This window comes from Chiroxiphia lanceolata, chromosome 7, assembly GCF_009829145.1.
Source record: "Chiroxiphia lanceolata isolate bChiLan1 chromosome 7, bChiLan1.pri, whole genome shotgun sequence".
Taxonomy (NCBI): Eukaryota; Metazoa; Chordata; class Aves; order Passeriformes; family Pipridae; genus Chiroxiphia; species Chiroxiphia lanceolata.
In genome coordinates, this window is record NC_045643.1 from 28416517 (window position 1) to 28442880 (window position 26364).

General features: G+C 42.8%; 1 protein-coding gene across 3 annotated transcripts in view; it reads right to left on the reverse strand.

The window, feature by feature from the left end:
• The window catches only part of SEMA5B (semaphorin 5B), a 271865-nt gene that overhangs the window by 32620 nt on the left and 212881 nt on the right, over positions 1-26364 (reverse strand). For all 3 annotated transcript variants that reach the window (XM_032693508.1, XM_032693510.1, XM_032693509.1), the window contains 5 exons: positions 25377-25584; positions 10765-10882; positions 5198-5379; positions 1954-2097; positions 323-470 (listed from right to left, as the gene is read on the reverse strand). In XM_032693508.1, coding sequence (XP_032549399.1) covers positions 323-470; positions 1954-2097; positions 5198-5379; positions 10765-10882; positions 25377-25584 — 800 coding nt within the window. The remainder of the gene's footprint in view (positions 1-322; positions 471-1953; positions 2098-5197; positions 5380-10764; positions 10883-25376; positions 25585-26364) is intronic.

Genomic DNA, 26364 nt, shown 5'->3' on the forward strand with positions numbered 1-26364 from the left:
CTCAATTTGGATGTGTGTGTGGCCTCCTTGACTCAACAGATCATTCTTGGGAGTGGGACAGAAGAAAAAATACATGTATAGTGCTTTCAGGTAAAGGTCATAAAATCTAAGCCCACAGAGGCCTAAGGAAATCCTCTGTACTCCAGCCTGTCCCTAAATCTGCCACCTCTCTGCTTCCAAGTACATTTCAGCAAAAGCCGAGGACAGCATTTTCTTCTAGCTTAAGAAATAAAACCAAGATGGAGAGAGGAGCTAATATCAAGTTTCTAGATGCTGTCTGTCAATAGGTAGCCCTTATGCAACGTCAATAAACAATACATACCACAGCACAGCCTGGACATGTATTTCCATTTTCACAGGACCTCTGCCTTGAATGAATCCCTCCACCACAGTTCACGCTACATTTATTCCAAGGTCCCCATGAAGACCAAAAAATTGGTAATGGACATGGACTGTTCTCATTACAGAATCTGAAAGAAGAAAGTGCATTGCTCAAAAAACATCTACATCAGCACATCCAAGGAACAAAATGGTGCAGGACACATGACTGCACACTGCATCTGGGCACAACTGATGCATGCACAGAGAGCCAGCAGAGGCTGACACACCACCAGATTAGCAATATTCCTGCTCGTGGAGACAACTTTAGCCTTTGCACAGAATGAGAGTGGATAACCAGGCTGAGCTCAGGGAGCTAGTTGGAGTAAATGGTCAAGATCAGGTGTTTTAAAGTGCTCTAGTCTCAAAACTTTTCCACAAACACTGAATCCACAACAGAGCTCATAAACTGAAGCCCAAGTGTCACAGAGAGTATGGATGGTAAATGGAACGACTAGTGGGAGAACAACTCAACAGTGATCTGTCACTAATGGCAAGTGGTAAACAGCTGACAATCTTCTCTTCACACAGTCTAGCTTTTACTGCTCCTCGGACCCTAGGAAACTAGAGTTTGCAAATAGAGCTGAACTAGATGCTGTATGCGTCTAAAAGCAGGTTCTAATTGAATGCTATTTCATGTACCCGTGTCAAAAATAACTTTAATTTTGTTCACAGTTTTAATCAATATTGTTCTCAAATTGAATCACACAGGACTGCAATTGACTCTGATGTAATCTTTAAACCCAAAAAGGACCATTGTGAATGGACACAAATCAAATCGAACATTAAAATGTCTTGAAACAAGAAAGTTAAATGAATTGCTCTTTGTATTCTGAGAAATGCAGAGACGTGTCTTAGTGACCACTCACGGGACAAGCAACAGCCTACTGCCAAGCAGAGGTGGCCTTTAATGAAATGTCAAACCTGGAAACAAGTTGGAGTGCCTTGAAGCATGTGTTTCATGAGGGGTCAAGCTTGAAGAAGTGTTACAGTGCAAATGGCTCTGTAGGTTCAAAAAGTATTGGTTTTTTGTAATTTTGCATGAAATTGTCTTAGTTTAGAGGGGAAAAAAGGTTTTTCTGATGCCATGCCCTGCAAAACTCAAGACTGAATCTGTGAGTTAAGATATATTTTGCCTTGAACTTCTTTTGGTGCACCAGCATCATCAAGTAATAGAGACTTGGGAGTGGTGCAACTGGCAATTAAAAGCTGCACATACTCAGCTGCCACTTCCAGGACAGATCAGAAGAGTGCAACTGCATCTGTAAACTCTGCTAACAACAGGCACAGCTTCTCCTTCAGGTGAGGAGGGCAGCCCCCTGTTGGGGGCACAGGAATACTTATGGAGGTCCTGCTTGATAGTGAAGCCAGTTCTGAAGTCTCTGATGTTCACAGGCTCATTGAAAAAGAGTGGCCATGCATGTAAGCAACCTTATCCCTCCCAGGCTCTGGAACTCCTTCCGCTCGGCGCATTCAGCCAAGCACCTTAATCTGCAGTCACGTAAGAGTCACCACTCCCAGTTGCCACCATTACAACCACAGAAATGAACACACAGTGTTGTGGACAACTCTTACCTTTCTTCCCTGCTCTGTCCAACGCAGACCCTGCCCCCATACCGTGGAGCAGGATTGCTGCAGGATCGCTGGCGGACCTGGAAGCCAATCCCACAAGAGGTGCTGCATGGGGCCCAGGAAGACCAGGGTGTCCAAGCGCCATTTCTAACAAAAAAGGGTGAGAGAAATCAGAGTATGGGGTCACCCAACGGTCTCCCTTATCATGCCATGCTTTATACAGCAAAACATATAAGACTATTCATTTCAACCAGACTATATCAGAGGAGATTTAGAAAAGGGAGTTTCAAAAGTGCTTAGCACTGGCCTAACTTTTCTCCCCTTTGAAGTCTCTAAGAACTGGAAAGAAAGAGAATGAAGACAATGCTGAATGATTCTGCAAATGCCTCCTATGATTTGTCAGGCAACAGTGTGCTTAGTATAACTTTCACTGACTATTCCCTCATCACCTCCCCAATGTCTCATAACCCAGCTCTTCTGAGCCAATGGCTCATCCCAAAGTTGTGTCTCCTGAACTCTTCTGCACAAAAAGTGCAGGTTTTGAGAATCATGAATGCCAGTTGTGCCAAAGGATGTAAAAAACCTAGCCTCTGCTAATTCAGTAAGTACTGATACTTTAAATCTCTTACAGCAATACCACTGCCAGCTTTCATGGTTTTATCACAAACCTCATAATATTTTGTGTTTTCCTAGAGCCTTCAGCATTGAATCCTATTAAGTGGAAATCTCAAATTTCATTAAAAATAACAATAATTGCTTCTAGCTTTCATGGCCGCCTGCAGACGTCACTGTAGTGTGACCTTAAATCTGTAGAAACCAGAGGCAATTAAGAGCTCAGAGGCAGGATCGAGTTTCATGGTTTAATGAGTGATCACATCTCTGCTGAAGAGTGGTAACACAGCCTGAAGCAAATGTGATGTAAAACCCCTTAGTTCACACCTCAGCGACAGAGATGTTGGCAAACACTCTCTGCCTCGTGCCTCGTGCCTGCAATGGGCTGAGCACGTGCCGGCGACGCTGCTACCGTGTGGTGACTCAAATGTGCTGACACAGAAGCCAACATTTTCATCTTTTAAATCTTGCATCTATTAAAGCTCACCTTCCTCTGATTTGGCAGAGGAACCTTGAAGCAGGAGAGGAAGAACTGTATCTCATCTCTTCTGTGCTGCAGGTTTCATTTCATATGGAGCCAGTGGTAATGCTCTGTCTTATAAAACTGCCTAATCTTGACACTTCACTGCCTTAAGCCAAAAAATATCTTTTTTGGGGTGTGTTCTTTCATAAAAAAAACCTTTCTAAAAAGTCTAGTCAGAAAACAACTCAGGTGCTCTCTGAATCTTGAAAGTTAAGCTTGAAAACAGATGTTAATTTACAAAGCATTTACTGAACTAATAACACTGCTGGCAAGAAATATTTTCTGGCACATCACCAATCAGGGCAGAGGATGAAAGTTAAAACCGACATTGCCCTTCACACTTTTTGTATTTGTTATCAACTCTTGCCTGTTCTTAGCAGCTTTATTTCAGAACTCTGATAGATCTTTCTCCCCTCCTTTTGTTCTCTTATCCCTCTCCCTGCTTCCCTTCCCCTCTCCCACCACAAACAAGGTCAAAGAACAAGAAACTCACTTATATAAAAATCCTACTATTCCATATTATTCTGCCAAGTTTTAACCCACCTACTACCTCCTCACTTCTTAACCCAAAAGAAAGATTATGTGTAAAATTATGAAAAGAAAAACATGAAATGGAAGGTTGCTGTTATTGCTGCAAAAAGGGCAAGTAATTTCTACTAAAAAATCCTCAAAAACCCAACAGTTCTCAGCATATTTGTGTTTCAGGATTTTTAACAGAAATAAGACACCTTCCACTTTGAGATCTCCAGCTTTTTAATAGAACTCATCTTTAAAACATCCTGCTCCCTCTTTGCAGAAAGAAATCTCTTTCTGCAATATGAAAGAGATGCCATATGAAGTCAATTAAAGGAAATTTGAGGGCTGAGACGGATGTAGGATGACCAGATGTCCCTATTTTTCAAACCATGCTGTTTTCCTATGTCTTAAGATTGAATAATCTGTTTTTCATCCCCTTCTTAGAAGCTGTTCCTGCCTTTTTTGCCACCAGAGCAGTGCTGAGAAACCCATCCCACTGGCATGTTTCCTATTTGCCACTGACATAAAAAGCCTGCCTGGGGAAAGCTCCGCTCAGCCCACATTGGCAGCACAGGGACAGGAATGACTGCATACCTTTTGGGCAGCACAGTCCACAACTGGAGGGAGATATGCCAATTAAAACATGAGTATTGCTGAATTTTTGGTGCCAAGACCAGCACTGATCTCCAGGGATGAGTCAAGAGACAGCTGTCCTTAATGGAATGAATGTTTATGGAGAAGATAAAGTAGATAAAAACTGTATTGACCCAATATTTACCAAAATACTAGCTGTCCCCACCCTGGTTAAATAGTGCTTACACTATTGCATCGTCTTTCCTTGAGTCATGACATGATGTAGTCTGAGGGTGGTAAAGTAACACAGACACAAACACCATGGCTATGTTTGGGCACCCAAGAGGAGGACATTTAGCTTCCATACTGCTCAAGCATTTGCTTCAGACTTCTGTGGACAGGCAGCACTTCGGCAGGAGCTGAGCTGCATGTGCTGGTGCAGTGCCGTCTCCAGCAGACACGCCTCCCGAGCGCTGCTCGCTGCCAGGCGATGATGTGTTGCTTTCACCTGGCCAGCGTGCTGCAGACAGTTCACAGACTTGCAGAACAGGGCAAACAAGCCTTGCTCAGAGCTAAGCTAGGCCCTGTCTTTACAAGCGTTACTCTGAAGGAGCTCTGCTTGCTTTTAGAAATGCAGCTGTGAAACTCAAACTCTCAAAAATTATGAGATTATTGATGTTTTTAGCCTATTGCTGTTCAGTTGGCTAACAACTACCTCTGCCTTATTCACCTCCTCCTGAGGGGTCACTACTCACTGCACAGGGAGGGAAACCAAGGTACAGTGTAGGGAAGGTTAATGTGTACGGTAATTTTGGGTGCTCATCTTCCAAGAGCCTTGGCTGAGGGCCCTTCTCCCAGAGCCCTCGGGCTCCTCCATTTTACGCTGACTTCAAGCTGGATCTCACCTACCTCACTTTGGCTGGGATACAACAACATGGTCACAAAAACACAGGGAAGGAGCTAAGCTGTGGACAGGCACAACTCTTGTTTCCTTCCTAAAAAGCACAAAGAACGCTGAGGTACCTTGAACAATTTGCGACCTCAATTCTGGCCCCTTCACAAGCACGACCTCCACAGCGAGGACGAGGGCTGTCACATGAACGTGACCTACACATACAGGAGCCTGTGCTGTCCCCATCCGAATGCTCACACAGTTGCCATGGGGACCAAGGCCCCAACCTTCCATTTGTTGTCAGGTTTTTCACCTAATTTTAAGAGAAAAAAAAGTCATTAATAGCAAGTTTACATTTCTGGAGACAGGCCCACAATAGAAATGCCAAACAAAGCTGCCGGGGGGGGATTAGGATGCAGCTTAGATGGGAGCTGTCTGTGCTTGCGAGCAGGACTGAAAACAGAGGGGTGTTTTCAGACAATGCCACATCAATATTTACCCTCCAAATTCCACGCCACATACCTAACATGTGCACACAGGCACCGAGCCGACCCAGCCAGCACCACACCAGGAGCAAGCATCCATCTGCCACACCATAAAACCACCGTGCTCCATGTCCCACACTGCACAGCTTCAGCCTTTCAAACACACAGCCAGTGCTGATCATCCCCACTCATTATGCTCCAGCCTCTGCAGTGCTTCCTGCAGAGTGTTTTCTGAGTTAGCATTCATATAACCATAGTGACCAGCTGAGACCAGGCCTCGCTGAGTTTGGCCCTGTCCAAACACACAGTAAGAACTGGATCCCTTTCTAAACAGAGCTGTAGCCTAAATGGTCAAATGGATGAACGACAGAAAGCAAAGGAGATGGCGGTGACAAGCATTAATGCTGAGGATCACAATGATCTAAAGAGCAAGAATTCATCTCAAGACCAGACCATGCTGCTATCTGTTTCCTCTGCCCTTTGCTTCATGCCTTTATAGCCCTGAACAGGTTGGGACTTGAGCTTCCTGCTTTCTCTGCAGTCCTGGCAGACAAAAAGCATGAGAAACAGAACTATTTCAGCCCAGGACTGGTGAAGACCTTCCAGGAGACAGAGTGTCAGAGCTTGCTCCCCTGTGCCTTGTTCTAACCAGTGCGGCTAGGTGAGCCCTAAGCTGAGGGCTGAGGGAGTAAGCTGCTGAGACCCTCATCCCCAATGCTGGCTGGAGAGGACGCATGCTGTCCTCCTGGGATCACACCTGGCCACCACTGCCTTCTTGTGCCCACTCCACCGCTACTGCAAAATCCAGCAGCCCAGGACCATGTCTTGAAAGCTGCCCTAAACACCCCTGACCTGGCATCATCTCTGCTCCTGACTTGAGAAACACGAGGCAGAAAGAGATCGGTGCTGGCCCTGCCTATTCCCTTGCGACAGTACAGCACCGTGATGGACTCTGCCCTGGTGGCTCCCTCCATCCTCCCCACCCCATGTCCCACATTGCTGGGCCTTGCAGATGGATGGCACAGAAGGTGGCTGCCTGCAAGTGGCCCATCCCTGCGGTGTCACCCACGGGGTGGTGGGATGCTAAGCAACTTTGGTAAAACTACTGGCAAATGCAACACTGGATTTGGCCTTGGTGTCACACACAATGAAGGGTGAAGGAAGGAAGAGGCTGGAGCCCTGGTCAACAGCCCTGGTCCCAAATCTGAGCCAGCTGCTTCTGACAAACCCCAGTGTGCATGCTTCACTCAGCTCTGTTGTCAGCAGGATCAGCTCCTTGGGCTGCCCCCGAGGAGAAATCATTCCTCCTGCTTTACAGACAAGTAAACCGAGCCATGGAGAGGCTATGAGGCTGCTCAGGAGCCACACAGGGAGACAACTGCAACCACAGGAGTAGTGCTTTCCAACACTCACCCTTTGAAACATGCTGCTCTGTGCTTATTCTCCGAGTTTGGCACTATGTTAAACACTCAGAATGTACCTCTGTGGGCTGTCATCTTCCCCTCTCACCCATCTACAGCAGCATCAAAAACATGCAGCAGTGGCATGGAAGTAATTTAGATTTGATATTGCGCTCCTCAGGCTGCAGTTGGGGGTTTTCAGGCATCTGCTGTAAGCCTTTGTTTGCAATAGATTATCATGTTGTTGTAAAAATTTGCCCTGGGCTGCAGGTTACAAGGCAAGATGCCCAGGGAGGAGAACACTGAGTTTTGTTGTTGTTGAATTTGCTGGTTTAAACACTGTTTAAAAATCAATACAGTTGGGTTGCTATAAGCTGGGGATGGGAGGTTGGTTGTGGGGGCCGGGAAACCAAAAGAACTACTTTGAGATACTTAATACTAGATTTTTATCTCCTTTTTCCTCCTGCCTTACAAAAGTCATAATCCAAGTATTGGATCATTTCTATTCATTTTTAAGCTGGAAAGCCTTGCTGATTCCAGCAGGGAGTTCTGTTCAGAAATCAATGGTATGATATGGCCCGTGGCTTCAATTAAAAACAACAAAAAAATAGCTGACAAATAGTTATTGGCTCATAAGTGATACTGGGAAACAACCCAAAAATTAAACACATAAGCAGCCATAACCAAAATGTTGAGATTTATAGACATGTCACATTCTGAGTACAGGAAGTTTTTATACTTAAGAAATTACGTATGGATTATTAGTCCATCTTTAAATCCACAAAAATATCTTCAAAAGAGCAAACTTGGGAAGTGGGATGAAAACCCACAGGCATTGATCTTTTTCAGGAATAGCTTTACAAGGCAAGTCCTTTGTAGCCAACAGAGTGCCATCAGACAGAGTGGACATCTTTAAAAACACATCTGATCAAATGCCCTTCTCTCATCTGACAATATTGCCAATTCTGGAATGCTTGTCTTTTATAAGCTGTCATACTCACACCAAAGGGCTCACCTTTTCCTTTCTTCCTTGTACAGTCTAAAGGCTCAAATGCATGATCTGAAAATTCACACTGGCCATTCCTAATCCCTGCTACCAGGATATTTTCCATGTTTATTCTGATATTACAGGTAAGACTAGAAGCATTCCTTATTCTTTCATTTCATCTGTTCTTTATCTTAGCATTCAGATATCGACCACTTATAATTTTTCAAAGCTTTAATGACTTCGTCTGGAAGCTTCCACGTTGGCTGTTTGATGAAGGCTGAAAATTCTTGCAAAGTTTCAGTCAAACTACTTCAACCATTTATAAAATCAAATCTAGGAGAAAAGAATGTCCACATTTTCCTTGAAGCAAACTAGTGTCCAGAGCAAGGAACTGAACTTTATGACTTTGTGCTACCTCTTTGCAATTCCCATGAAAAGCCATTCAAAACTGCCTGATACAACATGTGCACATAAATGGAAGAGCCATGCAATTTGTGGAATTTGTGTGCTATCTTTTTTTAATGTTAAAATGGCTGACATTGCAACCGTAGTAATGACCTCAAGTAGATTCTGGGTGTTACCTGGTAATAACATATATTACCTATTGCCCAAGGTATTATATTAACACTACATGATTAATCCTCTATCTAAAGTCCCTTAATATTAAAGCTGGAGACAGGGAATCTGTGGCACAATGTAGTGCTGTAAAAAGATGTTCAGACTAGCTCTGAACAAGCCTGTTTGCACAAGAGCAGCAGTCAAGTTGTGTTAGTGTTGTGATTGACTCACACAAATGCCTGGCCCGTGTAGGATATAATTCAATAATATACCAGTTCTGGCTTTAAAAATTGCTGCATGCCAGTCTCTCAGCTGTGCCAGGACATCTGTTTGTGGGCTAGGCTGCAGAAGAACTCACTGACATTATCTGGGTTAGGAAAAGTTTATTTGGGAGGGGTGCTTTTTATCTACACCATTTCACAAGACTGTGATCTCACATACAGCTGTACCAGCACAGCTGAGCGCCTGGTGCTCAGCCCAGAAATGTGGGGTGAGAAAAGCCAGGACTTCTTATGACAGTAACTCTTCCAACTAAATTCCCAGACAGGTCTTTTCCAGGAGTGAAATTCAGCACTGTATTCCCCTCCCTTTCCAGTGGTCACCTGCATATGCTGTCCTAGACCTTTGCCTCTGTTGACCGTGACCTTTATCCTGCACTGAATAAAAGGAAATACTTGGATATTGCTGATGTAGGTGCTTAAATGAGCCATCCCACTCCACATCACTGGTGAATTCATTCCAGTGAGAGGAAGAGGTGAACAAAAAAGAAAGCACTTGCATGTGGATTTTAAACAGCTTGGCAGCCTGTCAGTCGAAAAGCACAAGGCTTATATATCTAACAGAATAAGAGCACCTACAAGGAAAATAATCTACAATGGAAATGCTAAAACAAATGTAAAACTAGCACCCCAGGAACAGCCAAAGCTCCTGAATATTCTGTGCTGGAATTTTTTGACCTTGAAACAATGATCTGGAGTAGCATGTTCCCTAGTGTGCACCACAGCAGACATGTTCAAACTAGAGGATTAACACCTCACACACCTATCAACAGACACAGGCGTTAAGCAGGACGAGATAACAGCATGGGCAATCAAGAAGCACTGCATCCCAGTTCAACACAGGAGGGTTATAAACACACAAGCCTCTGAATCCAGCAGTGAAAAACTTAAGCCTGCCAAGCTGAGGATGGATTGAAGTAATGACTAATATTTCCTGGGAAAATATCTGAGAAGTAAGGAAGATAAGGGGAATAAACATCCCAGCACCTCCAGATAGAAATAGCATACTGAAGATATAACCCATCCAGTCCCCTCTCTCTATCTACCGGACTTAGCAGTATTAACATGCTAATTGACATTAGAAAATAATGATTAACATTAATGAGAATTTCTCCCTCACTCTCAATTTATTTAACAAGACCGGTTTTCCTCCCCAGCCACCCTGCAGGTACAGTTCAAGCAGTAGGAATTATATTTGGCTAAACAGCTTCTGGGGATCACAGCCAGGAACTGGATATTGTCATCAGAGGAGGGTGGGTGGCTGGGAGGTGAGCTGGAGAGCCAACTCAAACTGGCTCAAGCAGAGATGCTTTTTTTCCCTTCATGCATCTGATGGAGACCAGGGCAAGGAAAGAAGGCCATCTCTTTGCAATATCATGTAGATTTGGTCTTCGGTCTGCTGAAGTGAACCCAACACTGTCTTTCTAATACCTCCCCTCCTCGTTACACAGCACACACTGTATCCTTTTGTTCCCTCTTCAAAGCATCCATGCAATAATTTCTCTGCTGCTGCCTAGATGGCTCTTCCTCCAAGTACAACACTTTTTCATCAGTGTTCTCTACTGGGTCCAGCTCAGGGATCCAAGAGGAAAGTTAACCAAATTCTTGTTTTCTCAACCTGCAGGGAAGCCAAGGAGATTGGGCAAATAGTGGAGCAGCCCTGAAAAGGCTCGAGTTTCAGCTGGGGCTTACGTGGTTCTCAGCAGTAACCCAACAGCATGATCCATTCTTTTTCATTCAAGGCATGGGGGGACATGAGGAGGACTGAAGCTTGCTTTGGGATCCATCTTTTGGAGTAAACAAATACATTCGGGGTCTCTCTGTTCCAAACAGGAGGTTGTGCACAAATGAGAAGTGTGTGCCACTGCCTTCACGACAGCCAGTCCTCTTCAGGCTGACACACACTCGCTTTTCCTCTCCCTTCTACACATACACACAGACACATACACATATCAGTATATATAAAATATTTCCACGCCTTCCACTTACTGGGCATTCAGTAATATTTTGAGTCCACAGGCTCATGTTGGAGCTGTCCTCAATGGTGGTGCATCGCTTCTGCTTGCTGTCCCAGCCGCAGTAAGGGTCTCTGGCTCCTAGGCATTCCCTGTATGTGCAAAGACAAAAGATTAAAGCCCTTTAAGACTGTCTAGCTCTAAAGAGACATGTATTCAAGTATAGTGCTTGTATATGACAGCTGTCAACCGCACCGAGGCTCAGCAGAAGAAACAATTTCTTCTAAGCAGAGATTTACCTGCTTGGAACGGGAGAACAGCTGAATAGAAAGGTGATAGGACACAAAGCAAATATCAGTCATAGAAGCAGTAGATTAAAAATCAGTTCACTCCTCTCCAAGGCCTAGGGAAAGAAAATGACTTTACAAATTTTAGTCAAAGAACACTTGTCATTGAGATATCTTTGTGCCCCCATGTAATCATGCAGCAGGCCAAATCTCACACAAAGCAACCTCTGTGACTATGTTTTCTGACACTGTGTCCATCCAAAGGGGTTAGACAAGCAGAATTAGCCAATGGACCGGTAATAAAGGCTTTCTATTAGTCTTGGTCTTTGCCGGAACAATGGTTTCATTTATAATCCCAGCATCAAGATGTCAGTTTGGAAAAGTCACAGCAGAACATTATTTCTAAGCTTTTGGCTGCTTTGAACACTGCTGTATTCATTTTCCTCCTGAATCCATATTTACAGGCTAAGTGTGTGTTCCCAACATGTGAGCTGCTAAAGAAAATAACTAGGGCTACTACTGGCACTTAACAGAGAAGGTCAGTCACAGAAGTAGTCTGTACTGACAAAATTCAGCTGTAATGGTTGTTCCCATGAGTTGCTTTCAAATTGTTAATTTTCATTGAGAAAACATAAAGGTACAAGCCACATCATGCATGTATTAGTGAAAGCCAAAGAAGAGAGGACTAAACCTAAAAAGATACACAACATTATTTTTAATTCAAATGATCCATTCTCTTCTATCACACAAAAGGCTGATTAGGATCTTTCAGAAAGTCCCAAATGACTTGAAAACTGCCAATTAGACAGCAGCAAGGGACCAAAGGGGAAAATTCAGTTCAAGAAGCTAAACAGGAGAGTAATAAAATGTATTCTGAGGGTAGGTATCAGCATGATAAATAAAACATCAAAAAAACCCCCCTTGAATGCAATGAGATGTGAACTGTTCCCTCCCAGAAATCTTTGAAATCCTATTAGCCTGTAATCAGCCGCAAATGAAAAAGCAAGTCCCTCACCACAGCTGAGAACACCCTATTAGTCTGTACTGACTCCACAGTGCTCTGCCCCAAAGCAAACCCCAGATTGTTTTGATGTCTGGTACCCATTGCTTTTATATATATTTTTATATATGTATACACACACACACACACACACACACACACACACACACACACACACACACACACATAGACACACATGTATATATTTATATTTTAATTATGAGTTTCCAGTTTGCTCTGCTCCCACATTTCCTCTGCTAAAGATTTCACACACAGAGTTGTAAGGAACATAACATATTTTTCGTGCTTTAGGAAGGTAGTTATAATGACTGTCTCTACTATATTTTTCCTTCAACTGCTTCAGCATGCCCAGGGAAAAGGAAGAGATGATTTTACCCCAGCCTCAGGCAACAAAACATCAAATATTTGCCTAGAAAATGACTTGGGCTCCTCAGTCCAGGGACACAAAAGGGACATGCGCTGCTTTGTTCATTATTCTGTTTAAAGAGCCCTGTCCTGCTGTTTTGGCACCACCCTCACCCATGAAGTGGGGCTGCTGCCACATCCAGAGCTGCCCTTGCTGTCCAGCAGCACGTCAGCAAGGGCAGCACCCAGTTCATTACAGAGCAGACACCCGGGCATCTGCCCACCTTCCTGACAGCTCAGCACTTCAGGAGGAAACTGGGCAGTTTCTGGCGAGAAGAATAAGAGAAGCAGTGAATGGGATAAAAAAACAAACACGAAAAGGAGGCCCTGCTTTTAGTTAGAGAGCCTTTTGGTCAGGTGTTCAAACCCTGACACCACATACACTATTGTTTCCAACTCCATGAAGCCATTTCGCTTGGGCACCCAGCGAGCTGAGAGAGGTCATTGTAATTCATAACAGGGAAGGCTGTTGTAAGCATCACCCTATTATGATACACATTTTCTCTGAATTTAATTTATAGGAAAACATGTGCTGCATAAATTCAGGAAATAATCTCCATATGTTCTGTGCTGCAGCCCTCAGCCACTCCGCAGGCTGCAGCATATCCCAGTTAGGCACTGACCACTTTGCTGGCGCTATCATAATGTGCGTGGTGGAGCTAATGTGCCACTTTTGGCTGGGAGCAGCCAGCTACGGATGCCTAACAGTGCACTCCCTGAATCACAGTTTGCGGTCCCCTGCTGCTGCCATGACCCCCAGCTGATGGGCCATCAGTAACCAAGCTGCAGAGCTGCCAGAAGGCCGGGATGATGGGCTCTGGGAAATGCCCGGCACAGCGCTTGTTGGCTGGGAGCTGCGGCCATCCCGCGCTGCGCCGGTCCTGCGCTCTCTGCATCCTGGGTGTAATGAATTCCTGCCCAGCTCGGGCTCTGCTGGGCTGTCAAAAAACGCACTCTGTAATTTAACAACCATCACAGCCCACGACTTCTCCTCATCTCATGGCAGGCCCTCAAAACCATTTGAAATCTAAAAACAAAATAGCTGTGCTGTCTGCCTCCCTTCAGGATTTGGAGCCCACTCATCTGCCTCAGTTCTGGTGAGAAACCCATTATATCAGCTGACAGTGATACACTTAGGGGTGAAAAGGAATGTATTTACTTACACAAAATTTGCCCCATTTTTTCCTTTTTTTTAACAGGAAAAGCATTACAATGTACGTTACGCAAGAAAACAACATTTCTGGCAAATACTTTCAGTGAACACTGCAAAAGCCACCCTAATTTATATCCTTACAATATCTTTAAAATATATATCCCTATCTATGTCATTAAAAGATAAAACCACACCAGCAAACACATACCAAAATATATATGTATGCACACATGCATATCCAAATCAAAATGCTTCAGAAATACCTATCATTTGTAGTAGATCAGGCACCATGGTGTGGAAAATGTAAAGATATCACAGCATTTCCCTGTTCTTAGACACAAAATAAATTGAAATGTTTACATGTAGATACATTTTGCATTATGATACTGCTGAAAAGTCTCACACAGGCCACGGGACCTGCAGTCTCCCAGGGCAGTAGGTAAATACTGTGAAATGAGATATAAAGGAGTTTATGTGCGTGAGTGAAATTCTGATGTTTCAAAGGCAATGGACTTCTTCCACTGGCTCAGTGGGGCCAAATTTCATACCATACATACAGGGAACATATCACTTAGGTTTCCTCAGTGGCAGGCTGGGAATGCCCCAAGGAACTAACAACACGCTCCCATCACAGTTCACACAGGTAGAGGGAATCCATTATCCAAGATTACCTGAGCATAGCAGGTTAACACTGACTCTATTAATGCTAATGCTAGTTAATGAAATCCCACAGAGTGGGATGCTTGTAGAAGTAAGATGATGATGATGATGATGATGATGATGATGATGATGATGATAACACACAGTCCATGCCCCCAGTTTCCCTCTGGCCATCTACTAACCTTGGCACACTCAGTGAGGACTCGGAAGAATACCTCATGACACATATCTAAGAGGTTGAATTTATTATGACAGGGCATTACTACCAATAGTGATTCACTTTAATTCATTGCCTCGCAATAAATGTCTTATCTGAAGCATAAAGGCCTACACTGAAAACGCTCAGTTGAAAAACAATTCCACTGGTGTCTTCTATTCAAGGTGTTTTTTTCTCAAGTTCCTTATTCTCACTTACCAAGGTCATTTGCATGAAAATAAGATCTTGCTCATAAGAGCTCACCTGCTGCCTGCTGTTTGGGAGCTGTAAGCCTCCCTGTTGTTGGCTGTTGCAATCATTTCTACAGCAGTCAGCTGGGATAACACAAAGGATTAAAATTATGCAAGAGGGGCCCTAGCCACAGACCACTGAAGTCAATGGAAACTCTTACCTATGACTCAAAAGAGTTTTTATGTGGTCTTTGACACCTAGTGTGCTGAGCCTTCACTAATAGAATGTGCTGTAAAAAGCCTTCTGTTTCCAAGATGCTGGTGCTGCCCAAGATCCCTTTTTTATAATGGCCTGAATGACATCTTCTTTCAGAATCTTCATTAAAGCTTAAACATCTGTAGTTTAAAAGTTTTCATTCTCACTTTAATTTGCTCTAAATCTAGGTAACTTCATCTTTTGGTCATTTTTCCCTGAGAGTTAAAACTTTAGACTGCATAATAAATGGATCATCAAGTCAATGGAACCAGACCCAAGACATTAGGCTTCAACAGACCAAAGGAAAGAAAGAATTACTATAAGAATTACTATAGCTTATTCCCTTTCCTACTACCAGACAGAAGGCACATAAAAATGCCATTTTGTACCAAAAGCCACAAAACTCATTTGAAATATTCACAATGAAGGACTCTGCTCTTTTCATCTGCCAGGGTGTGCTTGCTCTCCCAATTTTCAGTTCCTCTCTTTTCATTTACTTCTTTCTCCCTCCTTTTTGATGATTAAAAGCAAATAGGAATGGAATGACAGAACATGACGATGTGCAGAGGTGGGGCTCTAGACCCCAAGAAGAGAAGCACCTTCCCAAACTGTGTTTGCTCACAAAACCCTGCCACTAATCCAGGAGAGGGTTCTGTATTTGCACTGATGAGTTTGAAACCTGAAGCGAAGATTCTGTTTGTCAGGGAGTTACAATAACTGCCACTGTACCTAGTCCTTTAAATCCCCATGGACATCACCAGTCAGGCCATCAGAGGCACATCAGCTGGTGCAATACAAACATTTATAAGCCTGATCCTAGACGGTACTGAGCAACACTCACCTGTGCTCAGCACATCAGAAGCATGGGCAGCACAGGAGCACACCTTGCTCTTTTGGGGAGTAAGACCTCAGAATTCCACACTGGTTTGTTGCACTCTTGGACCAATAAGGGGGTTTTAGCTGTGTCTGTTAGTTGTAAGCATGAGGCAGTGTTTGGCAGACAGGCATTTCCTGACAAGGTTGGCTTACTGTCCCACTGCTAGCAACCTGTGGAGGGGATGAACTAAACAAATAATCATATTAGCTTCCAGCCAACCGAATCATAATTACTGACAATCTCAATAGCCTGTGGAAGGAAGAGAAGACCTCTGTCTTCCCTAAAGCCAGATGGTATGAAAAGAGAAGAACAAGAATCAAAAGGATGTTTGTGGCTTAAGAAAATTAGATTAGAAAGGGGAAAAAAAGCACCAGACCTTCAAACAATCCCAATAATTTTGATACCTTTAAAAATTCAGACTGCAGAAATGAGTTTGTGATCTGTACAAATCCATTATCTTTCCCCCTAAGAAGAGAAGCCAAGTGGAACTGAGCTGCTTTAGTCAGACGCTGGTCAAGTAGCAGCTTCATTTCTCAGCTGGTGAATACAACATATTCCGTGCCAGATGTTACTGCCCTTTCCTCAAGATGAGTAGACACATACTTCATAAGGAATTCACATGGCTATTTGTGGAGCAGGGCACTGCTCAGGATGAGCATTCTACAGCTCACAGGTACCACCACTGTGAGGAGTACAGTTGACATTAATCTGGACAGACAAGGTTTGGTATTTTGGCATTTGATGTTGGATGCAGAGGCAGAGAAGCTGGAGTGTGCATGTGTAATTTATCACCCACACATGCTTAGCATCAGTGATTGCTGCTCTGCACATCATTTGTTTTGAATGCATAAATTAAAGCTATGGTGTAAAACAACCTCTAACACTGAAGTCCATTTATGAGTCAAACACATGTTACTTATTTGAAAGAAGCAGTGCACAGACAGAGGATTTTCACAGGCAGTTTCACCTAATTTTCTTTTCCACATCAGGGAGCTTGGCTTGCTAGTGTTCACCTTCTAGCCTACCATTTTCAATCGATTGAAGTTTATAGATTATGGCCTTGCACAATCTACACAACAAACTATTCCATTTCTTACTTTCTGACATCCTATTCCATCATCTTCTAGCAACAGTGACCTCTTTATTGGATAGGTATTTATTTTTATTTTTAAAGCAGTGAAATAGAACAACACTGCATTTATTCAAATATGAAGATTAATGCCACCTCTGATTAAATCTGGATTTATGTTTACATCAGTAGAGCAGATGTAAAAGAGAGAGCAAGTGTTCCTTCACGAACACTATTAGAAACTCTTGTCGCTGTGCCAAACAAAACTGACCTCTAATAAAAACAAAAGTACAGAGGGTCTCTGACTACCAGTGACAGGATCAGTCATCCACGAGAAAACTCAGATACTATTAAAGTCCTAATGAAAGGAATAGCCAGAAGGAATTCCTGAATGTGGGGCATCTTTGTCTGCGTTGTGAAGCACCACCATTTTAATAGCCTCAGCAGGCTTTTGACCCTTAAGAAAACATGCTCCTCAGGGCTGCCATATGGGAAGAGGCAGAGGGGACCAGACACCCTTTTGGAAAGGCAGCTTGGGCAAATCAGTGCACTCAAGTGTTACTCCCTGCCTCTGCCCTGTGTCAGTCAGTGTCTGGAGGCGGTTGTCAGATTAAAATGTGCTCTGCTCCTGTGTTCCTGTTCTGTGGTTGCAGATCTGAGACTTGTGTATGAACATGGCAAACTCCTGTAATCTGGTGGTGTAGGTGGAGACGGGAAAAAGGGTGTTTTAGACAAGAGCAAATCCACTGCAAGGGGAACAGACAGGTACTTTATGTAGTCTCTGCAAGATGCTGATGATTTAAGAACACAAGTTATGCTAAAATGGGAACTTAGGAAGGGAAAGAAAACCGCAAAGGCAGAAAACTCAGAAAGAAGTGTGAACGATGATAAAGAAACCTGAAAACAGCCTACAGTTGACACCAGGCTGCACAAAGTAATCCATATTCAAGTAGCTCCTTTGTGAAAGTTGGATTTTGTTAAATTCCAGGTAATTATTTTCTGCTCAACAAGATGCAGATTCAACTAGACAGAGCCTTTGTAGATTAATGTATGTTGGAAAAGGCAAATAAATATTAGACCACCTACTACACCGTGAGGATCTAACACATCTCCTGTCTAATACAGGGCTATTTTAACATTCTATAAGGGGCATAATGGTCCGTCAATGTATTCTCCACTGTTTTTTCACATGCAGTTATAAAAACACCATCAGACAAAGTCCATTCCCTTTTTAGAAAGAGATAACATCACTTAAGTAAATAATTATTCTTGAAATCCAGCCCTACTCCTTTGCAAACTCAAGTGTTCCCACAGATCTATAATACTGGGGTATTCTGACACATAGAAGACACCAGACTGTTCAATATTATGTTTTTTCTATAACCCATACATATCTTATGTATTTTTATGTACTTAAATTTTAAACTTAAACCAACAATAACAAATTTGCTCTGGCTCGATATTCCCTCCTCCCCAAACAGGTAAAACAGCACATCTCCTGAAAAAAAGTTAATGATGCATCTGCAGCAATACATTCATTGGACACATTTGTGTTTTACACTGCAAATGCTGCCTGGAAGCTTGAGACATGAAGCAAACCAGCCACAGCAGCAGTAAGACTGTAGACCCTTTCATCAGGAGCCATGTTACTGAATGTGACCATTGCCTAGAATACAAATCTTATGACATAATAGTAGCAAATGGCAAGAATTGACAGATGCAATGGATATCTGCCCTGAGGCTTGCTGGAAGCTTTAGTTATTAATCTTGTTTGTATAACAATAGCATCAATGTCATCCTAACATAGCATATTCCAAGAAAAATACCTGCTTTCCTGTCAGTCACTACTGTGTTGAAACTAATTTCACACAGCCCACCTAGCAGGCATCAGATGGTAATGACTTTTAGACAGCACTGATCTGAGTTGGCCTAAGGCTAGACTGCTAGAGGTAAAAGGATCCATACACTGAACTTTCCTAAGTCATGCTTAAAAAATACGGAGCAAACAAAAGCCCTCGGTGTGTTCAACGTACATCCTCCTGCCTAGGAAATCCAAAACCCCTCCAAACAAATTGGCAACCTAGTCATGATAGTAAGGAGACAAAAGGCAGTGAGCCCTGAAATTAGCTGATTTTGTTTGGCTTTTTCTGAAGTGACCTTCATCTGTTTCAGCAACTGTACAACTCTGGACTCTGGCTACTGCTAAGTTCCCCTTCTGTCACTGCACTGTTGCACCGTACCATTCACTCACGGCCATTTACATAGAGCTAAAAGTGGGAGCCTATAAGTGTACAGGCTGCTTAAAATGAATGTAAAGCATGCCTTTGGTTTGAGCATTTAGAAACAAGAAAAACTGTAAAAATTCATCTGGCTGGGAACAGAGCCTCTTCTCACTCTTTCATCCTGTGTCCTCTCTCTTTTTCAGTGATGCATACACCAGAAATCTCAGCATAGGCTTATTCCTCAAACTCAGCCTCTTGCTGGTTTCCCTGCTGGCCCTGCGCTGCGTTTCTCTCCTCACTGTTATTTGTGATTCTTTCATACTTAAATGCCATCTACAAAGTATGCTATTTTCTTTCTTCCATGCCATTAAAGATAATGTCAAATAAGATGAAACTAAAAACCAATCTCTCTGGCATCTCACTGGAAACATGCCCCAGCTCACTACCTTGCCGCTTACCCTTGTTTGCTTTTTCATTTTCCCCAATTTCAGACACACATGGCCATGTCCCTTTCTGAGAAGACCATTCAAGTGAAGCACTTCAACTATTTCTCTGAAAGCCATTTTTCTTAGACCTGTAACATTCCTTCAAATCTTAAAGGTCCATATCCTGCAAATAGTGTGGATGCACTTAACTTTACATCTATAAACAGCTACATTAAAGACAATTGGAGTAACTGCCTGCTACAGCAGATGCAAATGTGTTTTCAGGCTAGAGAAAATGGTATCATTTTGTACTTCTATTTAAAGAACACAGATCCATTTCATCTACCAAACTTCATTCTTTCCAAGAGCTTTAGTGATCATGGTTCTGTTTGATGTCTTCATTCTCTGTCAGTGGGAGTCTCGCTATTTTCTTAAATGCAAGTAGAATGTCAAACCAGATGTTTAGTGATTTATTCTGATGTATTATTGGATACTGTGGATAACAAAACATTGGGCTGAGCACTATCCTTTCTGCCTATATGAAGTCTTCCAAAGCTTTTCAGCATTATTGGTGATACAACAATTAGCCAATTCCCTTAATTGTGGAGAGGCCATATCAGCCAGAGCAGATGGAAATTGATGATTAAGCTTTATCACATTTTTGTAGTCTGTTACCTTTCCTTTTGCCTCTGTTTTTAAAAGGATATTCAATGTGCTGAATATTTTTTAAAACTCTGAGGGAGAAGGTCTTAAAAAAAAATCTTGGCCAGATTTTCAACAGCCTCAGTTCAGTAAAAGGTGTTGGATTTTCAAGGTCTTTGATGAACAATCTGGCCATCAATGTCGCCTCAGCGATCTGCTGGATGCTGGGCTCCACTGAACAACAGTGCCTCTGTTGTTCACTCCCCTACCTCTTTTAAAGTTTTTATCTCTCATGCTTTTCACCCAACAATAGTTCCTTGTTTGTCCTTCAAGGAATTACCATCATTCTGATGAAGTAGTCAGGGGATTTCCAAACCATATTCAATTCAATCCTTCCCCAAAACTGAGAAATTTTTAGATCTCTTCCCAGATTGTATTATTTCTCCAAATAAATTCCCCAGTAATTTCACTTCTGAAATATGGTAATCCTGTAATTCAGATTTTACAATCCTAAATTCAAGTGCTTCATTCCTTTGTTACAGAGGATTTTGCACCATATAAGGACCAAAAAACAAAACAAACAAACCCAAAAACCACACCACAAACCGAAAACCAAAAAAACCCCAAACAAACAACATTAACCTCCAAAGCAATCCTCCATGTGATATCTTATATCTTAACCCCCCTAAAGCATAGCATGGACTTGAGACTTGATACAAGGACTGTGCTTGAAGCTACAGTTGCACCTTGGAGAGACAAAGAGGGCAGAAAACTCTCTGCTTCTTTAGTGCGGCTGCTGACTCTTTTTTTCCAAAAACTCCCCAGAGCCATTTCAGGAGTTGCTCACCTGTATGTGCTTAGTTCTCTGATCATTGGCCCAGAGCTATTTAGAGGTGAGCTGTGTTTCTCACACAGATCTCAAGTCAGCAGATAGGAGTACTTGTCAGCTGAGTCATTTCTGCCAGCTTTGCATTAAGTACCATGGCTGGAGGGGATGTGTGGCAGAATTTAGGCCAAGTAGGAGGGCAATAACTCAGCATCACTCAACAGCAAACACCCTGCCATCATGCCAAAAAAGTAGGCAAGAGTTCAAATAAGAGCATGTCATAGCTGCATGCAAGAGGTCCTGGCTCTCCCCACAGCCTCAGAAGCAGGAGGATCTACACTGGCATGAAGGTAACCGGAGGTGGCACTCACACAACCTGATGAGATGCCCGACAGAGAGAAGACAAGAAAGCCAAACTACTCACAAAACCACACTGTACATCCAAAATTGCAGCTTGCATCATGTTAACTGCAAATTTTATGCAGAAAAAATTATGGAGGGAGGAAGAAGAAAGAATGAATATCAAGATAATGTGCATTAAAATAAACTGCCCGGACAGGAGAGCAGAAAAGGTGGATATTCAAGATACAGTCTGGTCTCATTACCAAACACATTTCTTTTCCTCATTTGAATGTGTAACCAAACAATGGCTACAAAATCACTCCAGGGCAGCCCCAGGGTTTCTGTCTGCTCAGAGGCCCATGATCCTGATGCTGCAAAGGGGCAACACAAAGAAATCATGAAATGTTCCCTGCAACAATCAGCTTCATTTTCCTATCTGTCTGATTGCAATTGCTAAAAAATGAATAATTGCACCCCAGCCTTTGAAAAAATTACTAAACTACCCCACCTGAAAATAATGCAACAGATATCTGAGGATCCTCACCTCTCTGAAATTCAGATTCAGGATTTTGTTCAGGCACATTCCAGAGATATGGTGGTCCGTGATAAAGCAGCAATACCGGTTCCTCAAATATGCCTCCTCAAAGCTTAGGGGCAACTTGAGGTAAAAAATCCAAGCTCATTTGAAAACTGCTGGGAGGTTACAAAGATTTCAAAGCCATGCAAAATTCAGCATCAAGCACAGCCAAGCTACCACCCAGCAAAGCAACCTTCAAAACATGCTGCAATTTTGAAGGGCTTGTAGGTTGTGTTTGCATTGGACATCTTTCTAAGAGTCTCCAGCAAGAGAGGGGAACATCAGCACTGAAGACCGCAGGAAAGACAGACACCAGGAAAACATATGCACAAGGCAAGGTCCCTGCAGCCAAGTCCTGCCTGTAAATCTGGGCAGCTGACATTACAGATGTCTAGTTGACGTTACAGATGTCTTCCCGTTGCCCTGTTGCTAAGAATGGCTGTTCTGAGAAGACAGACAGAGACAGGTCAGTGAGTACACACAAAATACTGCTCAGATACCTAGAAATATACTGGGTCAACGAACTACATCAAGACATGGGGCTGAGTTACTGGTCACCATTTAAGAGATCAAATTGGTGCCGTGTCAATAAACAAATAGTAAAGGAGATGGCAGAAATCCTTAGCCCTTTCCATCTCTTCCCTTTGCTGCTTTTTCTCCTCTGCCCCAATTCTGAGCCTTGGTACGAAGCCCCGAGGTTTCAAAGCAGCACAGCAGCAAGGATCGCTGGAGGGAATCAGTGGTGGGGTCAAATTTCTCTGGATACATGATTGCCTGTTCCAGGGAGGAGGGAGAAGGCAGGGTGAAGGCAAGAGCTCTGTAGCAGTAATCAAAAACCCACAGCAGCCCCCAGGGCGTAAAAGGCTAAAAAGTTTCCTGATAACATAAGGCAGAGCCTAAAACAAACAATGTTGTGGTATTCCTGCCTGGCAGGCACAAATTCTCTCCGTCACCTCCAAGCTTCCAGAACTCCCATCAAAACAATTACATTATAAAAACTGCTGAAACCAGAGCTTTTCAAGGAGGCCAGTCACGAAGTCACTGCACAAGGAAAAAGTAAGCAGGGAGTGTAGCAGAGGTGGGAACCCTTCTTCCTGTGGTGACTGCATATTGGTGTGTATTAAACACAGACACAACAATAAGCAATAAATCACAGCCCAGGAGAAGTGCCAGGTGGAATGCACTGGAGGAAATTAAAATATCCTTCTTGATACTGTTCAGTATTGAAAGAAATACAAAGGAGGTCAAGTTGACTTATCACCTACATAGCCAGGATGCTAAGGGGAGAAAGGATTTCAACATTTACAGAGAAAAATTTGCAGTTGAATAATTTCCTAACCAAAAAAAAAAAAAAACCAAACAAAAAACACCCCCCACAAACAAAACCAAACCTTAGCTTTAAATATAATAATATCACAAACATCTTTTCAAACAAATAAATAAATAATGACCTTCCTTGGCTTTCCTATGTTTTCTTCTTTTTTCCTTCCTTTTTTCAAATGCACAGTCCCTCTTACAAGGGACCTATAGGGTGAAGGATCCTCTGCAATGCACACAAATACACTAGCTGGCCAGCACCCAAATTCAGCAAATTCTGACCTCCCACATCTCATCCCACTATACTGTTAGGAGACCCTATCTCGAGTACTTTGGTATTGCCTAGTGAATGGCTTATATTGCCTAAAAGTACCATGAAACTAGTCAGCAGAGGCAAAATTTGAGTCTCCGTGCCCTAAAGAACTGGGTTGCTTTCTTATTTCACTAAAAAGTGCCTCCAGAAAGTTTGTTTTGGAAAAAACCGGCATTGGTACACAAGCTTCCCAGTAATTTCAGCCAGGACTTAGTGCTATACGATGCATAAAACTGAAGCTGCTTTTGATCACCAGCAGGCAAGAGAAGGTTTTTGTTTTGCTGAGATAAGCTTCTACAAGCAGGGGGCTGCTCTGCAGCCTCCAGGTTCTAAATATATTGCTCCTGCGAGGCACCCCCACCCGTCTGCTCTCCAGGCACTGCTTTTTCCCTGCTTGCTCCTTTTTAAGGCAATTCAGCAAACCTCCACCATTTGAGCTTTAACGGAAGTGTCATGCAAAGTATTCAGGCAGGCTGAAAATGGGACACCATCTATAAATTACCAGAAAGCTGAACTCAAGATTAGCAAAAGAAAGAAAAGGAAGAACTCATTTGTCTTGAAACTGGATCACATAAATGTATACACACATAAATATTCTCAAAGTGAAACTCTCCAGGACAGCCCAAAGAAGACAGCTGTTATGTTCTACCTTTTAAAATCTCTGCTTTTAAGGGCTGAGGACAGGATGGCATTTTCCAGCTGTGGTTCTCTTTCTCTTACTAAACACTTTTGTGTCCATCTCTTTGTATCAGCAACTAAACCTTTACACATTAAACACTTCTGTGTCAAGCTTCAATAATGACCAAGTTATATTTTCTGAAAGGGATAATTAAGAGGCTCAGTGAAAATAGAAAGTGCTGTCATTTTTATATTTAGACATGCATGAATTTAGTACAAGCTGATAAACTCTACTTGTTGAAAATAAAATTATGGTGACATTTTCTATATCAGTTGCTTTGGCAAGAGAACAGGGACATCTTGCAGTAGGCCATGGAAGAGGGAATCTGTTTAGAGGTTGCTAACAAAATCCTTCCTCTAGTCTAGCACAGAGGACATCAGTTTCACACAAAACTCTCATCAAGGAAAGCAAGGCAAAAGCATGAGAGGAGAAGAACTATATTCAAGAGACATAAACAGTTGCCTGCTGCAGACCACACTACATGCTCAGTGAGGTTATTTGAGCATCTGTCTCAATCAATTGGTATCAGACTCTTTCACCTGCTTAAATGGAGGGGTGCCATTTGGATGCAAAAACCTTCTCCTCACACTTCTGGGTGGAAAACTGCTCTGGAGTCAGGGCTGACAATTAAAAAAAGGCATTTTTCCTACTCCCTTTAAAAGGTACAATCAAGGCACAGAATCTCTCCAGGTGTAAGAGGTGTCACACATAGTTGAGATGAGCTATTGATTTCCAAAAGCAATAACAAGCTGCCACACAGCCCAGCCCTGCCTCATCATATGTTTGAGGTGATCACTCAGATAAGCAAGAAAAGGCTGGCTGCAACCCAAATTCAGAAACCTTCAACCCTACTGCCAACAAGAACCACCAGCAAAACACATAGACTTAATAAAAGCAACACTGAAATATCGAGTTTTTTTAAAAAAAGAAATAAATATTGTAAGCGCTTCCTTGGTAAACATACAATTAATTTCTGATGAGGACTAATTAATATTTACCAAAAAAACACTGATTATCCTCATTGCTCCTGTCATGAATGTATCTGTCAGGAGATACACTTCAGCAGTGTCTTTTGTCACTTAGAGATGAAAAAAAAGCGTTCTGAACCGAATCAGACTGGAATATGTTTCCCTGGTGCTTTCCTTTTTAACCTGAAGCGGGATATATCAGAGCTGTAAATTTACTTACCCTTCTGTTCTGTACATGGAGCATCTCTCCAGAGGAATTTTTAGCACTCCATTATTTAAGCCCACAAAGAGCGATCTGTCGCTGTGCAAGATTTGGAGACTCTTGATTGCTTCCCGTTGTCCATCAGGGAGGATCTGCATTTCCTCTAAATAACAACTCCTTAGGCTCCTGTTAGTGGTAGAAAGGGCCTTCAAGATGGTGCCATACTCTAATAGAACAAGAAACAATGCACAAGTAAATCTTAGAGGCACTGACTTTATTTCATACCTGCCCAAAGAGTGAAATATTGATGTCATCTTTACAGAGCTGCTATAAACCTAGTTCTGGGTCACCTGCTGCCCATGGTAGAGAGTGGGAGCTACATCATTACAATATTCAGCAGAAACCACCTGAGAATGCATTTTAATGGGAACTCAGAAGGATGTGAACCATCTGGAGAGTGAGCACCTGGCAATATTTCCCAGTTGGAGCACTGAAGCAGAGGAGTCTGGTCCCATTACCTGTGAGTTACATAGCAAGGTGACCCAAGATTGCCGGGATCATTTCTGGTGCCTTGAGTCTGTATTTCTATTGGTTTATGGAGCAGATCGGTGTGGTTTGATGCCATGACAAATGACAACAGATGCAGCAGCCCTGCTGGAAATCCCTGAGGCCTCTGTAATGACTGCATGGGTCACGGACCTAATTGATCCTCTTCCTGGCAGAAGCAATCCTGCCAGCTTGACAAGGGAATGAGAACTGCATACACAGAAACATACATGTTTGTGTTCACAGTGCTCTTAACAAAGCAATTTAAAGATCTGCTAAACTGTGGGAGGTTAATGCTGGGGAAAAGGGGACAACCACAACATTTTTCATTAAAACCCCCAAGAGGTCTGTCAACCCTGATTGTTCCTGAAAGTTTAATCTTTCTGTCCTGATAACTTCTGCATTGGTGCCAAGCCTTAGCAATTTTCAGTGGTGGGGTTGGCTGCCATGTGAAGTTTCT